Genomic DNA, 25,744 nt, shown 5'->3' on the forward strand with positions numbered 1-25,744 from the left:
GCTTGTCTTCTAGGTTCAGCTAGATGGGGCTGTTCAAGAGCACGTCTGCACGCCAGTGCCGAGCCCCGAGCAACCCTGCTTGGCTAATGCGCATCCAAGCAACTCCATGACCGACTCTAGAGGACCACTCACAGTTAGAGCTGCTTGCCTCCTCCTTCCTGTCCCTCCACTGCTTCCCTTGACACTGTGTCCTTGACCCCTCCCTTCTCGCTCTTTGCTTCTATCATGAGTGCACATGTAAAAATGGGCCCATATGTGTACAGGTTCACATGTGTGCACATATGTGTGGAGGCTAAGAATATTGCCTCAGACATCAATCTTAAAAAGCAGTCTACCTCAGTGAGGCAGTGTGTTTCATTGGCCTGAAAAGCATCAGTTAGGCTAAACAGGGGCAGCCAGAGACCTCACAAAGGTCCTCTTGTATTCATCTCCCCAAAGTCTCACACACACACACACACACACACACACACACACACACACACACAGAGAGAGAGAGAGAGAGAGAGAGAGAGTGTCAGAGAGACAGAGAGACAGAGACAGAGAGAGACAGACAGAGACAGACAGAGACAGACAGAGAGACAGAGACACAGAGAAACACACAAACAGATACAGACATACAGACACACATACACCTATTCACTCTCACGCACACTGGCCATGTACCTGGTTATCAAAAGTACTAAAATTACTATTAAAATATAGTAGGCTCAGACAGGTGAGGTAACTTGAAGAGTTCTCACCAGAGGTCATGTTCTAACCTTGACTGTGTGAACTCAGTTTTGGTGATTGATGCCAGGCCATCTGTGCTTGTTGCTACAAGTGTCTGACTCTGACATTAAAAGTGAACCACAATACCCACTGGATTTTATACATAAAAAGATCAATATGATGAGTTCTACATGTTTTTTACCACAATGTAAGAAAAGGGAGGGAGGATGGTCTAACACACACCGCAACAAAGACAAACTTTGAAAACAGTAAGTAAAATAAGCTAGACCCCAAATCCCTCCTGAAGCATCAAAGTATCTGAGCTCTCAAATGGCTGGAGACAGGCAGTGCAATGCACGCTGCCAGAGACTGGGAAACATGGAGGATGGGGATTGACTAGTGCTGCAGACTCTGGGTTTAAAAGCCATTCCCTTCTAAATTCCATTTATGTGTAAACACTAGTCTCAGAGGAGGATGAGAACCCACCATGAAAAGAATTAAGCAAAAATAAATCAATAAAAATAAATGGAGGGAAAAAAGTAAGAGCTATAATTTCAGAGCTCAGGAGGGTGAGACGCGAACGGAGTGTCGTGAGTTTGAGGCCAGCCTAGACAGTATAGCAAATTGGTGGCAAGCTGGGGCTATCTCAAAAGACTCTGTCTCAAATCACCAATAAAATAAAAACAACTATGTAAAAGTTCTGTTTCAGCCATTCTCTTAGCCTTTGGGTATACACATGGTATGTACAACGTGGGCTATTCATGAAATCATCACTTTTAATACATTGCATTTGAAAGGGTAACTCGGACAGCTTGACTGTTTGTTCAGCATGCTTATGAGCTGTTTGGGAGGCAGAGTGCTTGGCACTGAACAGAACAATCAGTGTAAATGCACTAATTGCATTGGGTTTTAAAAGGTCTATACTCTCCTTATAAGTAGAGAGAAGCCTGTGAGCCCGGGAACCCTCAGTTCTCTATTCATGTAGGTTTGGATGTTGTTTCACTTAAGTTGTAAAGAGAAGGCGGGGCCATCATATTTCAGTAGCATGCTCTGATGCAAACCCATTTTTGCATCAAAGGGAACCCCTGTCCTTAGCAACACTCCTCCTTGGGTCACAAGTTTTCCAAGGCTGTCCCAGTGTTACTTAGATTTCAGATGAGCTTGTCTGATCCACCCTCATTGTGTGCTTTTGCTGTTCCTGTATCCCCAGTGACCATCTGATGGAATCAGCTTGTCCTTTATCAGCAAGAAACAATATCTCCAAGCTGTCTTTGAAACACATTGTTGTTACAATGATTAAATGATAGAAATGTGAAGTCCTTTCAACCATAGCACATGGTCAATACTGCTTAAATGATGTCATTGCTTTGTAGCTGGGCACAAAGCATGCTCTGAGGACATGAGAGAAACACAGGACCATGTTTTCTATAGAAGTCCTGTTCAGAGATAAATTGCCCATAAGCCTGCTCTACTTTGCCCTGGAATAAAGACAAGTATCCTGACAGTGTGACAGTCCTTTATAGTTCTGCCTGAGAATGGTGAGCCCAGGACATCTACAGCAGCTGGAACTGGTAGACCATACAATTCATGCTGTTAATTGATACTTATGGACATCATTCCGCAAAACGTTGGGTTTTATTTGTTCTGAGCCATTTACTAAAGAGTATGTGGATAGATTCAGATGGGTGAATGGAAAAGAACTGTTTTGTTTTGTTTTTCCCAGTGATATGGGGTGATTGGTGTCTCAGAGTCAAGAGCCGGGCCCAGTTCCCTGCATGCCTCTCCGTTGTGGCTGTCTACCACGGGCCATGTTGGGATGCCTCTTTTATGTGTGTTGTTATATCAAAATGCTTTTTTAAGTAAAGGCTTACTTAGCTCCCATTTCTGTAGCTTCCAGAGTAGGGTACCAGCATCTGCCCTGTTCTGGTGAAGATCTCAAAACTGGTGATGCCACAGTGGTGGAATCATACAGAGAAAAGACTCTCAAAAAACAGAAGCAAGATGTGCCTCCTTTAAACCAACCAAATTCTGCCAGAACTCACCCAACATGGGAGCTAGCGTTAATCTCCCTGAGAACATGGTCCCCAGTATCTATCTATCCTCTACTAACTCCTGCCTCTTAGAGTTCCCTACTTTGACATTGCTACACTGGTAGTCAGTCCTTTAGCATGCCAAACTTTGGGATACATGCTCAATGAGCACACAAACCTTTAATTTTTGCAATTCTGGGATAAACATTGTCAGCACTGTTTTACAGATAGGAAAACTGAGGCTGGAGGATGGCCAGAGTTACATGACAGGCAAGAACCAGTGCCCAAGCTAAGTAATTGGGTCTTCAAATTCTCTGTGTTTAGTTGTTGAAGCCTTTGGTTTTTCTTTCGGCCTTTGAGTTTAGGCACTGATATTGCCAAAAAGAAAAAGTACACTTAATGGCAACGTCATTATGATCTTTCATGTCCTAAAACAGTGACAGCCAACAAAATATATGACCTCAGCACCTTTGGATGTCACTCATGGTGCCACATCAGGACAGCCATATGATGACTCCATCGCTGTGTGTCACAATTCTTGAATTGTTCAGGGAATAGGCATCTGTTGTTTCTGCTTTTCTGCAGAAAGCTGACCCTGTAGTATACAGTTTGTTCCCTTTTCCTCATCTACACCGTTGCTTCTTTCAGAGTGTTCCTTATTTATTCTTATCCTTGAAAGGCACTGACTCAAAGATTGTCTAGGGTGCCTATGACATGACTAAGGATCCAAGAAACTAAATACAAGACTTATCGGTATGTCTCGTCAATCATGAGCAGAGATGTAGATGATGCTCTGTTCGTCTGAGAGTCCTTGAATCTGTTTCCATGGCATTCTTAGGTCACCTCACCCATGCGCAATCACTGTACTGCATCTTCACAGTGGCTGCTGATGAGGGCACTTGCTTTCTGGGAACAAAATGTCTCTAGGAGAGACAACTTCAGGTAGATCATACTGAAAAGTCTTTGAATATCCTCCATCCCTGCTGAAGCCCGAAGGTTTTATGTATGTGTGTGTTGTTGTTGTTGTTATTGTTTTAAAGAATACTTTCATTTTCCTCTTTGATGTAAAAGCTAACTATACTCATTGTATCATTTTAGAAATCACCAAAAATTATAAAGAACCATATAAAACTCACCCATAATCCTCCCCTTTCACTAGTAACTCCTTTATATATTTTCTTTTGGTCTTTTTTTTACTTATTATTATCATCAGTGTTTATGATCATTATAATTATATGTCTGGGAGCCAATAGAATATGCAACTTTGCATTTGTTTTTTTCCAGCGTCATTTAATTTCTTCAAAACCATCAGCTTTATGGCTATATAATAGCCCATAATGCGAACATACCATCATTTGTTTAACTGTATCCCAATTGTTAGAATAGTTTGGGTTGTTTTAGTAAATATGACTTCTAATATTTGCAATATGCTTCTTACATAAAAGGACATGGTTGGTCAGCTTGTAACATTTGGATATTAATACTTCACCAGAGAATATCTGTGAAAGTCTTTTGTTTCTCAAACTAATTTCTGATAACGATGGACATTTCCTTACAGAAGGCAGTACCTAGCTTTAATCTTACTCTATTCATCATCTATATTTATTTAATCTCTCTATGCCCACATATACAGAATTAAGATGAAAATTATATATTTAGGTTTCTTAACATAAACATTATATAACTTCTGACAAATAATCCTGCAGACTATCATAAATTAGATGAATTATATGTGTGCTTTTACTTAATCTATTTCTATCACAACCAATTTCGATGGATGGTTCCTTGTTATAGGCAGGGGAGTGAATCTTTGGGACATGTCAAGGGCTGGGCTGGGTGAACAGGACAGGACAGGAGTGGGAGGAGCCTGGGAAACAGGTGTGTCCTCTTTGACACAAGCAAAGGCAGAGAGACTTGAGGGCAACGGGTGTTGTTCAGAGAGGTGAGCTATTCATCTGGCCACAGGGCAGAGCATGCAGAGGAAGAGTGATGGTACTGATAATGAGTCAGACATGAAAGCCTCAACTCAAAGGTTAGGATTGACCTGGCAATGCACAGTATGAGCAGAGGAGAGAAAGCCCGAGAAGCAGAACTCTGGTCAGGGGCCTTAAGGAGGAGTGGGTGGAGCTCCTCCTAAAAGGCATCGCATAAGTTGTGAAGAAATGTTTAGTTTATCTGTTTGGATAAAACAGTGACAGTCATTAACCCGAAAACCAAAGTCAGGCCCATGACTTCTCTGAGTGACCCAGGAATGAGGGAAGGAGGACCAGGGCCAGAGTGAAGCCAGCATCTCCAGGGATGGAGAGAAGAGATATATACATTAATTACCATGGTAACCAAATATGATGGGCTTGGCCACGGATCAGAAATAAAATGATAATGAACAGAACTCAAAATATCACTGACATTTGGAAGTCCTAAGGATGCTGATGTTTCAAATATCCGTGGGGTTCTCAGTCACAGAATTCTAATTCTGAAACTCATGAAAGGGACCTTAAGCATTGAGGGCCAGGCCCAGGAGGAAGTCCAATATGGGTTTAACAGACATTAGTGGTAATCTCCTGGCTAGCCTGCTTTCTGTGAGCTGTGGTGCTGGGTGTGGCCCGGGTCAGCGAATCTCCTGATCAATGAAGTTAAGAGGATATATAGGAGCTAGAGAGATGGCTCAGTGATTAAAAGTACCAGCTACTCTTCTAGAGGACCTGGGTTCAATTCCTAGCAACTATGGCCAACTATGTGGCAGCTTACAACTGTCTGTAACTCCAGTTACAGGGGAACTGAAACCCCCATATAGACATACATGCAAACAAAACACCAATGCACATGAAATAATAAATACATAAATCATGAAAAAAGAATAAAAAGGGGGTATATTTGAGTATAATTGAATTGCAATATAACTGTAAATTCAGATACATTTATATTCTTAACTTTTTGATAAAGAGAATGAAGTATCATTAAAAACTTCTGTGTGCACGTGCATGCATGCGCGCGCGCACACACACACACCCACACCTATATATCCAAGTGCTAAAAGCACCAAAAGTTTTGGTCCTTTCTTCCCTTCTCTACTGACAAGAATAGTGTCTCCAGAAGGCAGAAATACACCTTGAACTTAAGAATTGCTCTGTACTGCCAGGTGTGAAGGCCCAGGGATTGTGAAGATCTGATGCATTACCTCCAGATAAATGACGTACCTATTGTTCTCTTAGAAATCAGCTGGGCAGAAAGGGAGTCAATATATAAACATCTCACCTTAAATACTTTGTCTATCATCTTTTCTTTTCCAATGTATGAACCCATGTAGTTTTTTTCCCTAGCATGATAAATCCAATACTTGAATTTCGTTATGATAATTGAAAAAAAAAAGTTTTGCCCAAATATCTTTCATTTTGTTTTGGGGTTGCATGTTTCTGCCAATGACCTTGTTCTCATTATCGAGTATCTTCCTCAGGCGGGGCTTCCGTAGCTGCCACTGAGCAAAGACAATAGAGAGGGTTAAAGGAGAGATTGGCTTATACAGGGACAAAGGGATGGAGATGCTTGTTTCTTGTACAACAAGACGTGAAGGACATAAAAATATTTACTTCACAAAGACTCAACTGCAGGACACCAGCAAAATTCAAAAGTGTCTGACTACATGTGAAGCATGAAAAATGTTTCTAGCTAGAAGAGAATAGAAAGTAAAACTCAGGAAATGGCAAAACATTTGAAACTATAAACAAGAAAGCCATTGGGCATCACTGTTCAGTCAGAGTGAGCTGTGTGTGCTGTGCACTGTCGTGGGGCCTAGCACATGGCAGGCACCAGGTAGCTGTCAACACCTTCCTCCCCTGCTAAGTGACTGTCTGGGAAAGAGAACGTGGGCTCTTCCTCATTCGTGTTCACATCATTCTGTGGAGAACCAGATTATGTTAGGCACTGGATGTTTGGAGTGACAAGAAGAAGAAAAGCGTAGCCTTAGTCTTCCAGTGACTGAATGGTGCCAGAAGACATGAGTGGGAGAGCAGGACAAGAGGATCTTACAACCAGCAACCTCGAGGGAAGGAAGAGCTGGCACCTTCCCCATCTGCGAAGGCTGTTCTTGGTTGTCAACATGACTACATCTGGAATTAACTTAAACCCAAGAGACTAGGTATACCTGTGAGGGGTATTATTATTATTATTATTAAAATCATTTGACGTGGGAAGGCCCACTTTTAATCTATAACTCTTGAGGTTAGAAGATGCAACTTTAGTGCAGAGCTTTTGAGGTGGGAAGATCCAACTTTAATCTGGCCACACCTTCTGCTGGCAGCCTAGATAAAGGTCATGAGAGAAGGAACGCTTGCTCTCTTCTGCCTGCTTGTTCTTACTTCATTAGCAAGTCCATTCCTTCACTGGCATTACAGCCTACTTCTTCAGGATTCCAGTGTATACTGAAAATGATCTGAGACATCCAGCATTGTAGACTGAACAACTACTGGATTCTTGGACCTTCTGTTGGTAGGCAGCCATTGTGGACTAGCTGGACCACAATCTGTGAGCCACTCTAATAATTCCTGTGTGTGTGTGTGTGTGTGTGTGTGTGTGTGTGTGTGTTCATTCTATCTGTTCTGTTCTTCTAGAGAATCCTGAATAAAATATCATCTTTATATTTTAGTGCCTAGAATACCTGACCAAATGATAGAATTTAGTAAATTGAACAACAAAGGATTTAGTCAATCAGTGAATGAGCACATGTTTAGTATTAAGAGACCCAGTCTGCCACTATGAACGGTTCTTCCAGAATGAGTGATTAAGAGCTCTTGCCTACAAGAGAAGTTGCAGAAGTGACCAGGTGAGCTGAGTCTAACTCATAATTGAGATACTGATAGCCTAACAATTTTGTAATGTAGACACTATTATGATCTCTATTTTTCTGTAAAGAAACTCAGCTTCAGAGAGCCCAAGGTCTCAGAGTTAGGAAGAGGCACATCTGGAACTCAAGCCCAGAGAGTCTGACCATGAACTCAGGGTTTGTCACCACTAAGCTCTTATGTACAGATTTTCAAGTGGAACCATGCAGGCTTTCCTGAGTGTGTGTGTGTGTGTGTGTGTGTGTGTGTGTGAGACCCACCCTGATCCTTTGTATAAGCCTGTGGAAGCTGAGCCTGTGATGGCTTCAGTTCATCTTCTCTAGTGATGCTTTTTTCTTCTTTTGCATAGAAGTGAATTCAAAGGTTTGCCTATGTTAAACTCATCTGCCCTTCCCCCACACTCTAACACCACCTCCCTCTTTGGCCAGGCTCTTCAAAAGCATGGTATTTAGGAAAGACTCTTGGTTTCTTACCTCCCACTCATTCCTAGTAACCCAGTAAAATTGACTTATACTAAAAGAGCCCTTGCCAAGGTCACCTGGGACGACCGCTTCTCCTTGTGAATCTAGCAAACACCATGTGAAAAGAATCTATATTTCCATAGACTGTTTTTCCTGTGACTCTCCTGATGTCAGGCACACAATGGCTGCTCAGAAAATTCTTGATGAGGATTTTATGCTGTTATATCTTAACTGACCTCCCCCCCACCCATCATGATCAGTCAGTAAACCTTTTATGTTTGCCTCCTAGAGTGTCCTTTATACCGATACTGCCCTGTTATCTTTGGCCATCCTTTCTCACTCCCCTGTTCTTCTTCTCATCTCTTAAGTTCTGGTGTTGCAAATTCAGTATGAAATGCCTGCAAAGCTTGTGTTCGCAGTGATTGATCCAGCTGGTGGGAACTGGGAGGTGAAGCCCAGCTGGAAGATGTGGCTCACTGTGGGGCAGGTCCTTGGGAATGCACAATCTCGGGCCATTTCTCTGGGATTTCTGTTCTACAATAAACTGGTCTGTCCCACCATAGCTTTCCTGACATGGCCAACTGAGTCCTCTGAAATGGTGAGCCAAAATATATATTTCCTCCCTGAAGTTGTTTCTGCCAACAATTGTAGTCACAGTGACAAGACAAGTAGCTAATACAGTTTGTGTTCAAATTTCACCCCTGACTGCCCTTCTTTATTCCTGTGTGATTTTAGAAAGCAGGGATTCAATAGCCTGTTTCAACAGCATGAGTCACAAGTTACAATCTCAAGCACTAATTCCTTCTCTGTACATGAAACCCTGACAGTCAACATGACAATGGGCAGGCATCTCTAACTATCTGTCTGTATACTGGGTATGTAATTAACTGACACTTAATCTTATATTTTTCTCATAATATTTTTTCCTTTATCTATATTCCAAAGTTCCACCTCCTAACAATAAAGATATTAAGAGCATGGCATGGCTTGTTTTCTGTTTATTGGGTGATGATGTCCGCATTTTCCCATTACATGGTATAGAAGAATGGATATGGTAAGCAGTAGCTATCTCACACCTTTATTTCTTAGGTCGTTACCAAGTGTTGTCAATTTACTTGCCTTCTATATATCAGTCTAAATTAAGAAACTGCAAAAGGAGGGATTTAGAAGTTGCAGTCTGGGAGGTGTGGATGTAGTATTGAAATCAGCATTCTGACAAACTGGTGAAATCCCTTTCTAGAGACTTGTTTGGGGAGAAAGCAGGAGCTATGTGGCCGGGGCTTTGCAGTCACTGTCCCACATGGCTGCACTTAGAAGATGATGCCATCTCCACTAGCTTCTGCGATGGTTTCCATTGTAACCTTGTTTGTCACCTCCTTTCATTCCTGTCCTCCACTGTAATATCCCTTTTTCATAGCCACTAAACAATTGTCTTGTCTCCTTCTTTCAGAGTTGGCCTCCCCCTTTGAAGCCATAAAGATTTGAAGTTTATCTTTACAAACTGAATATACCCCAACCCCTTCCTCTCCTGATTCCAGGTGAAATCTAAGCTCTAAAGATGACTCTGTTGGGCAGCATTGACAAAATGAGTGCCTCACAAACACGGTTAAATGGAATAAGAGTCTCCATGTTCCCCCCACAGCCCTACAGAGGGAAACTGGAGGGGGATGTTTCTTTACTGGAAGAGAGCATAGCTGGTCCCAGCAAATACTTTCTTGTTTCTAACAGAACAAGCTGATTATGCAGCTCTTAAGTCAGGGTATATACTAATCATTAGGTGAAAATGCTACACAGTGTGTGGAGAACATGCAGACTCCTGCTTCATTTCCTTTGCCCATGTGATTCCCTCTGCCTGGGATGCCCACAGGCCCATTACCTCCCTTCCTTCACTCTCTATTCAAACACCATGGTTACAAGGCAGCTCTGTAACTCCACAACCTGCTCCCTTCCCACTGGCTTTCCTTCCACTTCCCTCTTTCATCTTTGTCCACCAAATTTCTCCCTTCCTGACATGTGTACATGTATCTATCTGCATGTGGGTACCTGTTTAGTTCACCTCTTTCCCTATAAAGTGAATTTCATAGAGCCAGGGACTTGGCTTTGTCTACAAATTTATTTCTTATACATAGTAGTGACTTGATAGCTATGCATGAAATGGATTAATAAGTTAATGTCTTCTAGCTGGGCAGTGATGGCACACGCCTTTAGCCCCAGCACTTGGGAGGCAAAGGCAGGTGGATTTCTGAGTTCAAGGCCATCCTGGTCTACAAAAGTGAGTTCCAGGACAGCCAATGCTACACAGAGAAACCCTGCCTCAAAAAAAAAATGTCTTCTGTACAAGAGACACTATGGCAAAGAGATAGCCTACCGAATGGGAGAAAATGTTTGCTAAGCACACATATGAAAGAATATTAATGTCTAAAATATTTAAAGGACTAAAAAACTAAATACCAAGAAATCAAACAGTCCAGGAAATAAATGAACTAAAGAAATGAGCAAATAGTTCTCAAAAGATGGTATATCTTCATTAGCCATCAGAAAAATGCAAATTAAAATGACATTGAGAGTCCATCTTACCCAAGTAGCAATGACAATAATAATAATAATAATAATAATAATAATAATAATAAACAACAACAACACTGGCCTAGATGCAGAGAAAGGGAAACCCTCATATGCTTCTGGTAGGAATGTAAATCCAGGCAATTATGTGTTTTATTTTTCTCCTTACCACTTCTCTCTCCCTGAAATAAATACACACACACACACACACAGACTTAATAATAATATTAAAATATATATACACAATGAATTTTATTAAGCCACAAAGAATGAAATTTATGTCATTTGCAAGAAAATAGGAACAAAGGGAAATTACCATACTAAAAGAATTAAGTCAAACTTAGGTAAGTATCTCATGTTCTTTTATTTGAGAGTCCTAGATTTATGTAGATATATAAAACCATGTATACATATGTGACCTACAAATAGAAGCAAAAGTATTTAGAAGAACAAAGGCAGAGATGGGAAGGACCAGAAAGGAGAGGGGACAGTATAGGAGGAGCATGATTAGAGTATATGAGGTACTTATGTGAAAGTGTTCTTATGAAGCCCCTCACTATATACAGAGAATTTATGTCAAAAATAAAAAATAAGTAACCCCAGGATAGGTCAGTAGAACTACAGAGAAGCTATAGGGCAAGAAGAGGTCTCTGTTCCTTTCAGTCACTACTGGTTGCTTGCAGAGAGGGGGCCCTGGTAAGGAAGAGGAGGAAGTGGCTGGGTGGTGTGGCTGTTCTCTTGTGCAGTCTCTCCCAGCTGTGTGGGAAGTGTGAGCCTTGTTACCATCTAGTGGATTTATGATACCTTAGCATTCTTAAAAATTGGCTCCATGATGTCTTATTAGTGCTTTAATAACAGGCTCTTTATTTTCAATTTGCCCTGTCTCTTGGGATAAAGACAGGCTGGCATCCTGCAATTGGCATTGAGAGTTATAACTATTGGAACAGAATCATCTGGTCTACCCCTCCTGCCAGGCAGGAGGTTCACGTCACAAAGGAGACACACAAATGCAAAACAAAAGAAAACAAAGTGTGACTTCTCTAAGGTGTGATAACTAGCATAAAGAAGCAGAAGCTGTCCCTGTTCCCCAGGGTAGCAACTCCCCACACTGCATCCCACAGTCTTTTCTCCTCTAATGTGCCACAGTGCCTGCTCCTACCACTCCACACACGTGGACTTTGGGGTGAAATACCTTTGCTTCTTTGAGGATGGACATAAGGGCATGCTCTTTCAGGCCCCTTCACTAGCATTCTTTGAAATTAGAAAACCAAATATACTGGCATGGCATAATTTAAAAACCTTTTCAGGACAGGAGCAAAAATGTGCTCATCTTGTATTTCCCATGTTGTTTGGAAAGATTAGTACACCCTGGGGCTGCTAAATACACACTGGATAATTCTGATGGTACCTGCAGGGTCCATTGTATTTGTGTTCTGTCTTGGAGCCTGGCAGTGAACATAAGTGATGACAGACATTTGTAGTAGCACTTTACAGTTTACAAAGGGCTTTCAAAGATCTCACTTGATCCATGACTCTCGCAGGCTGTAGAACACGGTGATTAAAGCAAAAGCCTCAGAGTCAGGGCAGAATTCTCTGCCTGAGTCTACTGCTTTCAAGCAGCTGACTTGACCCCCAATTTCCTTATTTTCCAATCACTAAAAGGTGAGGGGGCATTAAGTGTGATAAAGTTATATATATATATAAAGTGCTTAGGATACGCTAATAAAGCACATGAAATGCTAGGTGTATCATTGTCTATGATCCTAATTCTGATTGCAGGATTGGCTTGTACAAGGTTATCCATGACTCATTTATGAAAGACTATACTGTTTGTTTTGGTTTTTTTCTTACCCTCTAAGCCTATTCTGTGGGAACCCTGAATAATACCACATATAGGAGATCTCAATGAGTGCTGGATAGCTTGTTGGTATTTTATTTTATTTTTGTTTTATTTGTAGCTAACAAAACCTGAGAACTTCTATAGCACTTGAACTCTGAGTTTTAGGTTGTCTTCTCTCTTTCCTGGCTGAACCTTGCCATACATGCGAAACCTGCCTGTGAAAAGAGATTGGTTCTTTTCAAATTCTGCCTGCTACCTCTTTTGGTTCCTTGAGGGCTGGACTTGGAGAAAGGCAGGCAGGTGTCGTGCTAAGGAGCTCTAATGTGCTTGGTGCTCTTGTCTTGGTGTTGGCACTTCACATGTGGCAGTCTCAAATACTGGCTGTTTCTCTCACTGAATGAATTTGTAATTTCTCTGGGAACGTTCCATAGGAGTGGCAATGCACTGTGATCACCTGAGATGAACAGGCCGTTGTCCAGGTGATCTGGTTTTACTTCCTCCTCAAGTCTCGTTTTGGATACTATCCTCATTGAGACTCTAATGTCATCAAAACAGATAAGGCACAAGGTCGGACTCTTTTCAAGGTTGTTAGATTTCACTACTATAAGTGTGGCTCATGGAGACAGCATGAGATCTTTCACCAGTCAAACTCTGCAACTGTGCTGCCCTAGGCAGCTGCAGACAATCCTTTACTCAGCTTCTGAGGACACAAGTAGGTACTATCTCGTGTCTTATAATTCAAGAGCATCCCAGTGCTGCTCACCAAGTGGCTCTCTTAAGGTCCTTTCCTTGACCTGGGTAGGAAAGAGGGGAGATTCCCCATGGGAGGGAATGGAACGGCACAGTTAGTTCCCTTATGCCTCTCTGCTAAGAAGCCTTCATCCCCCAGCCTCATTTTCCAGCTTCCTATTTTCTTGTTATATGTGAAGCTCTACAAGATGCAGAGCTAGGTTAGAGTGCCTTGTAGCAAGGTCTACACAGGTTCTTACACCTCTCCCCAACACAGCGAAGTCCTATAGGAGCATAACACAATCCTCATATACAATTTTAAATGTCATATTAGTCACATTAAAGTCATAAAGAGAAACAGGTATTTTCATAATATGCCTTAATCCAATCTGTCCAAAATGCTATCCCAAGATGTAATCAGAATAACAATTGTTAAGAAATGTTTTACAGAAATACCTGCTAAGACTGTAACATCCAACTATGATGTATATTTCGCACGCACAGCATGTTTCAAGTATTCGATAAGCGTTTTGAGGGCTCAGCTCCACATGTGGCTTATGGATGCCATCTTGGACATTGCAGCTTCTGGATGCAAGTTTTTCTTCCGCTGTCCTCACCTCTGAGACCTCAGAACTAAGACAGTACGGCAATGATCTTCATAGTGCATTCCAACCGATATGCATGGGGCCAGGATGCTAGGCGCTACTGAGAAGGATCTACCATCCTTTATCACTGTTCCCATCCTGACAGGTTGGCTGAGTATTTGTACTTAGGACCATGTAAAGTCAATAAAACTCATATCACCCAAGGACCTCAAAATTGGACTCTTAAAATATTATATTCTCATTGTATAAAAGACACCCCCCAAATACCCATACTCCAAAAGGACTCCTTATTAACCTTTGCTCTGTTTCTCTTGCATGGTTCTATATGGATAGGTGCATATATTTTCATATATGCAATATAGAAATATATAGGCTTTCACATTGCTTTTTGTTCAATTTTCTTATGTCATTGACATCTTTCAACAGAATGATTTTGATAAGTGAATATATTCCATCACCTTTTACTGAATGTTAAGTTCAGTTCTGGACTTTGAAATAGCATAGGGGATGAGAAGCATTGAAGAGTGACATAAGAATGGCCAGAGTGGGACACTTTCTCAGAGATGATTCTTACCGGCTGCATAACCTTGGTCAACTAAAATTCCCATGCTTCACTTTCTATATTGGAAGAAAAATTTCATCTACCTCACAGGACATTGCAAAGGCAAACTGGCTCATTCTAAGCATATTTCCCAATACCTTCCTGGGTAGAGCAAACAGACAAGGTTGATTCCTATTTAATCCTTCCTTTCTCTGTGTTAGACGAAGTTAACTTAGCAGGCACTGACCTTGTTTTTCTATGGAGTCCATGTGTTTTGATGCTCTTATCTTCTGATTGCTTTGTGGGGTCTCTCTGGGGTCATTTCTGTGCCTTACACTCCAAGCAGCTAACTTGTGACATAGAGAAGGCAAAATGGGCTCTTCTCTAGAGTAGAAGAGCAAGTTGCCAGCTCCACCCAGGTGGATCAGAGTAGCTGAGTGGTAGTTCCCTTCCCATCATGTCCTTGGTTTCCTGCTATTGACTGATGGCCACCCCAGCAGCAGCAAGGGGCCCAGTACAGCAACTTTAACGTCTAGGGGTTGGAATGCTTCCCCTCGTTCCGAATTCTGCCTTCTTTTGCTTCTTCCTGTACTTGCTTTGGCTGCTGGCCCAGCTTTCATCAAGCAAGTGCAAACTTCATAACTTGTCTTCCATTGTTTTGACAATGGATGTGATTTGTATATGGCAGTATGGCTTAATATCCCTATTTTTGGCAGCTCCCTAATCTGGAGGTAGGATTGAGGAGGAGGGCATTCCAAGTCTGTCGCCTGACCCAGAAACTGCTTCTCGTTTCTACAGCAACGGCCTTCTCTCACTGTCTCTTCCGCTCTGGGACTGGGTGATGCTGGAGGGTCTGTTTTATTCATCATCTGAGGGACAGAACTTGTCCTTGTGGCCCCCACACTTCAGGGCATCGGAAACCCAAATGCACGCTGATGTTTCCTTTGTATTCAGTAAGCAATGATGCTGAATTGTTTAAGCAATAGTTAATGCTGGAAAAAAACACCCAACCAAACTAAAAGCAAACAAAAAACAAAAAAACAACCCAAAAAATAAACAAACCCCCCAAAGATTAAAGAAGAGAAAAGTTGAGTCCAAGTCACAAGTCACAATGACATTTGAGTCACTGAAGCAGGTTGGATTTTGAAGGTATTTTTCCTCATTCCTGTGTTATTATACACACACACACACACACAGCTTTGATAATTACTACAGAGTTGGATGGTGACCACATTTAGCAAATATTTGTTGAACACTTGCTTATGTCAGCCAATGAGCTAGGAACTAGGAAGACGGAAAGAAACAAACACCAGTGCAGTCCTGAGCCAGCTTGAGTTTACTCAAGGGAGAGAGGGGTAAACAAGTAAGCACAGTAAGACAGGGCAGGGAAATCAGTCAAGTGCAGTTCTGGGTACTGCTAGTGAGGTCGGCTAGAGGCCCACCGAAGCCACCAGAGATGCGTACACATTCTGGGGAGGTCATCAAAGATGGCGTGGAGCTTGGCAGGCAGAGCATAGGAAACTGGGTGCTAGAGGACCCTCCGCCGTTCAGAAGGGAACAAACTGGAGTTTGGACAACTGGAATATGAAGGACTTAAAAAAAGATGGGGTGCAGAACATGACAGAGAGCCTTCTGGGCAACATTTTAGAGATCAGAACCCCATATCTGCCACTGTTCATGGAAACCTGGATGCTAGTTTGTTTTCACTAAAATAACTCCTTAAATATAAACACTGTAATACTTAACCAACCTGTATTGTGAGTCGGAGGCCTGAGCCATCCAGTTCTTCTTACCTAAATCACCGAATCGCTCTCAACACGTCATCCTATTCTGTCCCATATTTCTTCCTCCTACATGTCTAAAGTGCTTACTGCCAGAACCCAGGTTTGAAAGAGCCTGGGTGGCCACCAGCACCTCTGCTATTAACTGCTGTAGCCTCCAGCTATTTGGGTCCTTGGAGGACAGACACACTGGGGTGTATGCATCTCCATACTAATAAATAATTCCTTGGGCCAGGCATCTCCAGCATTTGAAAAGCAAAGGAACAGATTCTGGAAGGCTGCTCACTTTCATTAGCAAACCTTTAACAAGAAGCACACCCCAACATCTGTCTCCATTCCTTCTGAGCTCATGGGTGGCAAATCCAAAGGATGCACTGTGTGGAAAGCAGTTGCTTAAACTGAGATGACTTGCAGTCCATTTCATATTCCTGCATCCTTAACATTGTTCACACATATTAGCCCATGCAGACCTCTCAATAACTCTAGGACATTGATGCTATCCTAACCTCTACTCACCATCTGCATAAACTCCAGGGAGACAGGCTAACTTGCCCATGTTTCCAGGGTAGAAGAGTGAAAAATCCAACAGAAAGGCCCTGATTCCCAGAATCTGTTCATCTGGTCTCACATTTCCACTCCAGTACCAGTTCCTTTGGAGATAAGGACTGGTCTCCAGGAGTGTTCCCTGTCTTTGAGTCAGCCCCTCCTAGGTGACATCATGGGTATGAAGTTCATTGCCAATTCAGTCTCATTCATAGTCTGTCCCCCTCCTCCCTCTCATCTTCTCCCATACTGCCTGACCCCTCAGTACAAAGACTCCGAGGCTCTGTCCTCAGCCCGTGACTGAGCAATGCCGGGACCTGATTCATTTGTGAGTGATTGTTCTGCTCCCAGGGTGGCCCCTTTGTAACCAGGGCTGTGTGCTTCTCTCATTGGGAAGGGGGAGCTTCCAGCAGGTATGGCTTTCTCTAGGTAACTTCTAGTCCCCATCCCAGCTCTTTCCCTTCAAATTGCAGCCATTAGTTCATAGTGTTCCTTTCCCCACATGTATCCAGCCCTTACCTAAGAAGCAAGGTCTAATCTGAGCTTACCCTTATCATTTTTAGTTTTTTTTTCAATAGGAAAAAAAAAAGTTTCAATCATGATCATTTTTCTGTAGAAGATCTTTATAGCACAACTGGAAAGACGCGGAGAGCCGGATATCTACGCTCTCCCTTATGTGGCGTTCACTTAGTGCAGACATCCTAGTTTCCCTCTGCAGAGTTGCAAGCAATTCCTTTCAATTTAAATGTTAATTGGAGTGTAAACTTTAAAAAAAATCCTGAGGAAACCAGTTTTTTCCTAGCTTTATTTAATGGTTCTCCTTGTGTTTCTTCCCCCACCCACCTTCACTGCCATCCTCCCTCTGCCTGCCTCTTCCCATCATGCTGGACTAAATTCAAGTGTTTAGAATGCACCTTCCTAATTTCAAACATTGAACATTAAATGTGAGGGTCACGAAACACAGATAACAGACTCCAACCCAACATGGTTCATGAGATTTGTCATTGCCATGACTACCTGCAGAATCAGACTTTATCATCCAAGGCTCTTCTCCAGGTGACAATAGAGACTGCTGTCCCAGATTTCACATCAAAGGCAACCAAAGGTTTTCTAAAGCTTCCAGGAAAGGCGAGTTAGAGTTTCCTGTCTCCACTTTTCACTTTTCTTAAGTCATTAAATGATGGAGACAAAGAAATACCAACTGTGTAAATTCCAAAATTAAAGGATTCAAGGAAACCTCAGGAATCGAGTGGTAGTTTCTTATTCCTAAAGAGAAAGATGGCAGGCAGGTAGAGGAGCTGACCTTAGAACGACAGATGGCGCTAACTCAAATGCAAATGGAAAGCAAGAAAGACTGTTAAACAACAGACACATTACACTCTAATGCCTCTACATTCAAACGTTCCCAAGTGCTCCAGGGACCAGATTTTGTGTGTAAATTAAAGCTAGACATTGTCTTTTTTCCTCCATCTATTTTATACCCTTTTTCTTTTTCTCGCTTCTTCCCTTCTTCCCTCCCTCCCCATCCTCTCTGGAGTTGGAACCTGGAGCTTCACGTGGACTGGGCGGTAGGGTTTCTCTGACACAGCCTTTGGATTCAGCACTGTCCTTTCCAGCACCCCCAGCAGTGTCACGGCCCCCACCCTTCTTATTGTTTTCTGTCCTTTGTTTCCCATCTCTTAGCGAGCATTCTGGCTTGATTTTAGAAGGAGGAACTAACTGCAAGAGCATTTGCTCACATCAGTTCTAATTCTTTTATTTATCCTGTTTCCTCACACAATTCAACGATGCAGCTGTTAACTCTATTTGCAGTCCGCTGGCTTTGAGACTGTCGATAACTTATTTATTTGTCTTTGGGTTTTGCCTTTTTTCTCATCTGTAAAATTGGACTACTTCTTGTTCTGCCTGCCTTCTGACCTATTATAGTAGCTTGCCTGAGCTACCACACAGATAACTCAGTTAACTCTCTAAGGAGAAGAGAACCGGTTGTTCACGTGGAGGTTGGACAAAGCCAGACGAAAGGGTGATATGAAAATCTTTCCTGGGTCAGTGGAAATGCAGTCAAGACCTCTGTTTTTCATCCTGTTTCCACATCAACAACTTAGAACAACCCTTTACCTAAGTCAACAATACCCTGTGGGAGACACAGAAGTTTACCTAAGCTGAGACAGAAGGAAGGCAACTGCTCCCCACAACACCCGAGACTCAGATGATTGGAATCAGCCAGGAACTTTCAGAATAGCAATTATTTTCTCCATTTGCCTGCTTTTCTGCCCCCTCCCATTTTCTTATAAGTAGAACACTTTGCTCTCATCCTTCAATAAATGTCACCTCCTATTTTTTATGGTTGGCATTCTCTTTAGAGTTCTTCCCTCACCAACCCACAGGACCATCTCTGGCCGGTGTGTACTCACTTGATGGGACCTACCATCCACTTATCCCCTTAGGCAATATCTTTGCTCCCAAGGGTCTATAGTCTGTGACCAGTGTAGGCCTTCCAGGCATTAAAGCCAAGTGAGGATTTGACCTCTGGAGAAGGTAGGTTTACTGGGGTTATAAGGGCAGGACCCAGAAGCCGTCACTGGATGAAAAGGGAAGAACCCAAGAGAGGGTGCTGAATTTAGTACCCTCTGCTTAAGATACCACACTTCCCAGTGGCAGAGCTGGACTCTTTCTTTTTTCATTTGCCCTTTAAGCAAGTACCGGCTAAAGTATTAGTCACAGATTATCTGTTCCTAAGAATCAAGCGACGTGGCCTTACATGTCTCCGCTGACAAGTGTGATCAGGCCCTTATGGTGAGACAAAAAGGAACCCCACGGTGGTCATGAGGGTGTCTGTAGAGATGGGAATGAAAGGAGAAACAATGTCAGTCCGTAGGAGCTGACCCACAGGGACTGGGGCAGCCCGTGGGCAGGGACATTCCTTCCTTTTAGCTGTGGCTGGCTGTGCCGGAGGCTGAGCTTGCGCCTGAGTATTGTCATCAACTGGTTCGTTCAGCAGACCTTCCCCTGGCTCATTTGGCAGGATGAGCAATCTGCACACTGCTGTGTGATAATGAGGCATCCCCAGCAGCTCCCAGAAGTGAATACAGAGTGTTATTTCCACCTGGCTGGGGCAGGCCTGCTAGGTGCTCAGAAAGGCAACAGAGAATCAGGCAGGGCTGTGGCCCCTTTTGGGATCTCTGCCTCTGGGATTAGGGAACTGTCCAGCTTCTGCTGGCTTCTCCTTCTCAGATGGGAGGCTGGGATTGGTTTCCTCCCTCTCTGGTCAGCTTCTCTTGGCTAGAACTGACCATATCTGATTTTCCTTGTTGGAACAAAGAGACCAGACCTCTCAAGAGTGGCATCTCAACTCAAACTGTTCTCTGCTGGAGGCAGAGGTCCCTTTCACATGTTTCATGACTCCGGGTAGGAGTGGATAGAATGGAGGGACGGACAGTCTCCTTGTGACTGAGTCGATGCCCATGCCCGCAGAAACACGGTTGCATTTGTTCCTCTGGGACAAGAAGAGAGATGAGGCAGCAGTGGATGTGAGGTACCTGATCCCAGGCAGGCACTTTCTCCCTCACCCTGACAGCTTACCCTTCCTTTGTAAGAGGCAAATGTCCTTGAGAACCTCTAGCATGTTCTGTGATGCTGCAGAGGATTCAGAGTCTGGGGCAGAGGCCAGGCAAAATATTTTTGCTTTGTTTGTTTGTTTGCTCTTGCTTAGAGCCCCGTTTGCAGGCTGGGGCTGGTGTGCTACTGCCTTGAAGGTAGTGAGCGTGAGGGCCTGTAGACAGATTCAGGAAGGAGTGACCAATGTGATGGGTGAAGAGCCCCCCTCCCCCAGGAAGTAAAGAGTCAGTTCTACGGGAAAGGGCGTGAGAGGAGGAAACCATTCTGGAAACAGGCCCAGGCCAGAGCCATGCATGGAGAGGGAGCCCATGACAGTTGCTCTGGTGACATCTGGCCACGAAGCCAGCCAAGAAGCTGAGTAGCCGACAGAGTCGTGGAGCAGTCCTTCCCTCCCCCTTCTGCTGCAAACAGCATTTCTCCAGCAGCCTTCTTCCTTAATACGTCATTCCTGGCAGCGTCAGATAGGTCACAGAGGTATAGAACAGGTACAGTCCTCACCGTGATGTTGGGGCCGACCCTAGAGTCAGAAGGACAGAGGTAACTGCAAGGAAGGGGCCTGCTCCAGGGGCTCAGACTAAAGGAGGGAGATGCAGCTCTTCCTCTGCTTCTGAGGTTGTGGATAAAACTAAGTCCCAGGAGCCAGCTTGGGATGGTGCAGAGAAGCAAACTCAAAACTTCTCATGTGGCTTCTTCCACAGCCCACCAGACCCTGGGTTAGAGTGGGGAGGGCGACAAGGCATCCTGTCTGCAGAGCAAGTTGCTCAATTTTCTACACTAGAGACAGCGTCCGTCTCGTAAGGATGAGACAGGCTCACAGGAAGAGCAGCACGTGCCTAGCACAGGTGAAGTGACCTGACAGCCACAGGGGGCGATGTGCTTGCCTGTGCTTAGGAGCCCAGCTGTCACAACACACGTGCAGAAGACGGTCACCACCAGTGGCGCTCTGCTGTGTAGGGGTCTCAATAGGTAGTCTTCCTGCCCTTGAAGTGCCCCACCCTCTTCTCCCTGCCCCAAGCTCAGGGTTCGCTGGCCCTACTGCATCACCACGTTCTAATGCTTGCCGTTTCCCTCCTGCCTCCTTCCAGATCTGCGTAGGATGACAGCCGGCTTCATGGGCATGGCGGTGGCCATCATCCTCTTCGGCTGGATCATCGGCGTCCTGGGCTGCTGCTGGGACCGAGGCCTTATGCAGTATGTGGCGGGGCTTCTTTTCCTCATGGGAGGTAAGGCTGCATGCTGCTGATGGGGACCGGGAGGCTGGGGAGGTCCTGCTCATTGGAACTGTGGGCACCAGAGGGGCCTGGCCAGTGTGGTTCGTTTTGCTCTCTCAGCTGTTGGCTCATCAACTGTCTCTGCCCCTGTCACTTGTTGGCCATTACACCAACTGTTCAGGAATGTAAATAGAAATGAGATACAGTTTTCAGTATCTAGAGTCTTGGGGACCTCAATGCCTAGATGGAAGGGAGATAGATACTATGGCTAGAAGGCTTATATGGGAGCAGATGGAGACCTCAGACTTGGAAGCATGAAACCAGGACGTGCTGGACATTTCAGGCTCCTATGCTCTGGATTTTAGAGTTACACAAAGGAAGGGGGTGTTTCTTCTCCTAAGAGCCATGCTCATCCCTGACTTAAAGCAGTGGCGGGTCTAGACTAGATCCTTCTATCTGTTTCCTTTCTTATTATGGTATGGCCATTGAGTCCACCCAGTGGCCTTTAGCGGACTGTCCGTAGAGAGAACTGGGGATAGATTCTGGTCTGAGCAAAGTAGACCCTTCCTCGTTGTCTACTTGGGAATCTTCCTTCTCTTCGGAGTCTCCTGGTCTGTGGCTCAGCCTGGAGCTCTAGTGTTGGGCTGCCTGGGAGAGGTGGATGGGTGAATTGTGTGAGGCCTGGAGGGAGAGAGCGAATGTGGACAGACAGAGTTAGAAATGATTGTGGGAGGAAGAGAAAATGAGTTCCACCCTCAGGAGATGAGCTCGGGCTTTGGGCACTGTGCAGGTGCTCGATGCTGGTCTCTTTTGCGCCTGTTTCTGAGCTGAGGAGAGAAAGATGAGGTAGGCTGTGGGACTCTTCAGCTGCAGCGGACTGGGGACTGGAGCAGCATGTCCCTCCCTGTGCCCAGAGAGACGTCGGGGGCACACAAAGGTGTAGGAGAGGAAGAAGAGAGGGGCTTTGTAGGAAGGACTTGGGCCCTGAAGTTTTTTCTCTGTTCCTATAAGCAAAGCTACTCTGTGTCAAACACAGATGCAGGCTTCCCACAGAGCTGGTACTTTTAGGGGACTAACCTGTCATCAGAGTCAGGATGTACCCATGTCAGAGCTGTCACCCCGAGGAGGACCTACCTGCACCTGTGGTTAAGGCACAGGCTCAGAGAGTGAGAGGGAAGTGGTGGCTCTCTGATAGATTCTACACAGATAAGCTACCAACCCCCAATATACACTTAACATCCTGTGAGCTTCTCCTCTTCTCCTCTTTAAGGCAATGACTTAAATGAGCTGATGGTTCTCACCCTATATTTTACCAGTATTTTCCCTGGTAAATTTGTTTCCACTCTACCTTTCATGAGGACCTCCCAACTATAAGAAAAGATTAAAAAAGAAGAAGAAAGAAAAGAAGCGGCTGTATCCAGTTCATAGTGAGTCTGTATCGTATGTCTTTGGAGACACAGAACAGGCTCTGGTATCCCAGAGAAGCCGAGCAAACTCCCCAGGCTGAGCCGGAACCCAGAGCCCCAAGAGCAGTGGCTAGCGTCTGTCATCTCTACCTCTTACCTGGCATTTGCTGTACCTAGCTGCCTCCTCTACTGGACCTTTTCCTTAGGCAGGAACAAACTCAGAACCTGAGACCCCTCCACTGTGAGAACGTCCTAAGGACTTCAGTTAACGCGTAGACTAACAGCCTAGCTGTCATCGCTTAGCTTATCTTTTCTAGCCAGGCCACATGAGAGGGCCAGATAACAATCAGGCCAGAACTGAGTGATAATGGCTAAGCTAAAAGCTGTGTCTATAATGAAGTCACTGGGTTACCTCCCGCTCATTGGAGGCCTTGGGACAAAAGGCAAGATAACAATGTGCAAGAGGGTACCCGGAGCCCTGCCCTCCGACTGCACTGGCAGCTACTAGATGTCTGGAGCTCTCGGCTAGACTAGGAGCCACAAACTCCTTTCTGAACACTGGAAGAATGGGAGCCTTGCTTTCCTCACCCCAGATAGTCCTCATCCAGAGCTTCCTGGAAAACTTCGACTAAGCACTGATGCGGGCCAAGCAGTACCCACCCCACAGGGCTTGTGGGGCGCTCTCCATGCTAAAAATAGAGCTGAACTAGTGAGACAGACAAACTCAAGAGTCCTTCCAGCTTCTACCTTGTGTACACAGACACGCAGAAACACACACACACACACACACACACACACACAGGCTCACTTGTACGTTGGCCTTTAAAAATATATTTCTAAGCCTTATGCAACAAGAAATAAGACAGTGTCAACAAGGCCCACCCAAGCCCTGACTACCGGGAGGTACACACAAATCTGTGCTTTCTTGAATATGATATGATGTGTGTGTGTGTATGTATATGTATATATATATACATATACATACACACACACATATATATATATGATGGCAAATTTGGCCTTTTTGGTAAAGATTTGTGTCACAACGAACTTAATGGAAGTTTCCTTCCAACAGCCACTTGTCACTGATTAGGGCACATTCCAGGCTAGATGAGATCTAGTTCATTCACAGACTACAAAGCCTTCTCTTTCCCTTGAAATTTGTTTGATTGTTTGTTGTTTTGTTTTGATCTTTGTCCCCAAGTAAAACAATACACTCCTGAATGAAGTTGTGATGGGAAGGGAAGCGGTGCCTATACACTTTTGGGTTCGCTCAGGCCCTGAAATAACAAAAGGGTGTTAAGAACAAAGAGGCCATGGACTTCTGATCCCTCAAATGGCCGTGTTTTCCCTTTGGGAATTCTGGCATTTCCTTCTGTCTTGAACTAGCATCCTTTGCGATTGGGAGAGACACAGTCCTGGGAGTCCAGCAGCTCGGGGCAGCTGCCATGTCCTGACTCATGAACTTGCTCTTGTTCAAAGACATTTGTCTTGGGGAGGAGATGGTCCCAGATCAGAGACTACATTCCTGGCCCTGCTCAGTTGCAACAGCTAAATAGAGGGTCAGACACGAACCTACAAGAAATGAACCTGAAACATCTTTGTCCTCCAGGGGTTGGTTTCCTATGGATGACCTGTCAAAGGACTCAGGGAATAAGCCACCTATCCTTGCCACCTCCAAGATACAACGAAACAGTCATTCAAGCTGCACATATATTTCCCCAAATGTGACCATGTAGCCTTTGTTTTCCCTTGGGTGGCGGTCTCTCAGGTGTCGTAACTGAGCAAAGCCATGTGCCCTAATGGTTATATTTGGGCTGGAAGCAAGAGAAACAGGTAGAAACCAAGAGCAGCGTGTTTGGGGCTGGTCAGATGTGAGTAGGGCAAGCAAGTAAAAAGGGAAGATTTAGCAAGAATGAAAAGGGCACACTCAGACCGAAGAGATGATGGTTCAACCACGGAAGTGCTTGCTTTACAAGCATGGGGACCAGAGTTCAGTCTTCAGAACACCATGTGTGATGGTAGCTACTTATTATATCCGCATCGGGGAGGCGGGGATAAGTCAATCCCTGGGGTTTACTGGACAGTTATTCTAGTTTGACTAACAAGCTCTAGGCCAGTTAGAGAGCTGTCTCAAAAAGCAAGGTAGATGGCTTCTGACAAAGGATTCCCAAGATTGTACGCTGGCTTCCACAGGCACACATAGGCACATGTACCTATACACTCACACATGCATGCACACACCCATGCACACACCCATGCACTCACATGTGCACACATACAGACTTACACCTACAGGCATACAACACAACAGAACATTTTAAATACAGAAGAATATGTGGAACCAAGATTCCAATGATTGAGTTACTGGTCACTTTAAGTGAAACAATTCTCAAACACACTGGGCAAGTTCTACATATTAATAAATTTAGCTTTCTGTACTATTCCATTTCTTGCCTAGATATGTGTGGCTCTGAGTTATTAATATATATGTATACGTGTATATATATCTTATAAATAATTTATAATTTATAAATATAGGTGATTATGATTTATGAAATATATATTTTAGCAGGACCAAAATAAAGGCTAAAGAATTTTCTTCACACCTTCTTCTCTGTTCCTCTAGAAAGATGGTCTACATTGGGCATTTCTGACTATTTCTGAGGTGGAGAGAGGGTACCTCACACACTGTGTAATAACCACCAACAAACTGTTAAATGGGTATTCAAGCCAGAGGAAACTATTAATTAAGCAGGGCAGCATTGCCTGGCCAGGAGGCTGGAGGTGGTAGTTGGGATCCAGCTTTCCCTTTGGCAGTACCTCCAGAGAAGATCTAGCCCAGACTGGCATAACCTCATATGGTAGCCA

The 25,744-nt window shown here is 44.1% G+C and overlaps 1 protein-coding gene across 1 annotated transcript in view; it reads left to right on the plus strand.

Moving 5' to 3' along the window:
- Tmem178b (transmembrane protein 178B) overlaps positions 1-25,744 on the plus strand; it is a 363,546-nt gene that overhangs the window by 303,556 nt on the left and 34,246 nt on the right. Inside the window, exon 3 of the mRNA XM_052172476.1 lies at positions 21,342-21,479. Within this exon, the coding sequence (XP_052028436.1) occupies positions 21,342-21,479 (138 nt within the window). The remainder of the gene's footprint in view (positions 1-21,341; positions 21,480-25,744) is intronic.

The sequence above is a fragment of the Apodemus sylvaticus genome, chromosome 2 (genome assembly GCF_947179515.1).
Source record: "Apodemus sylvaticus chromosome 2, mApoSyl1.1, whole genome shotgun sequence".
In the NCBI taxonomy this organism is placed as follows: Eukaryota; Metazoa; Chordata; class Mammalia; order Rodentia; family Muridae; genus Apodemus; species Apodemus sylvaticus.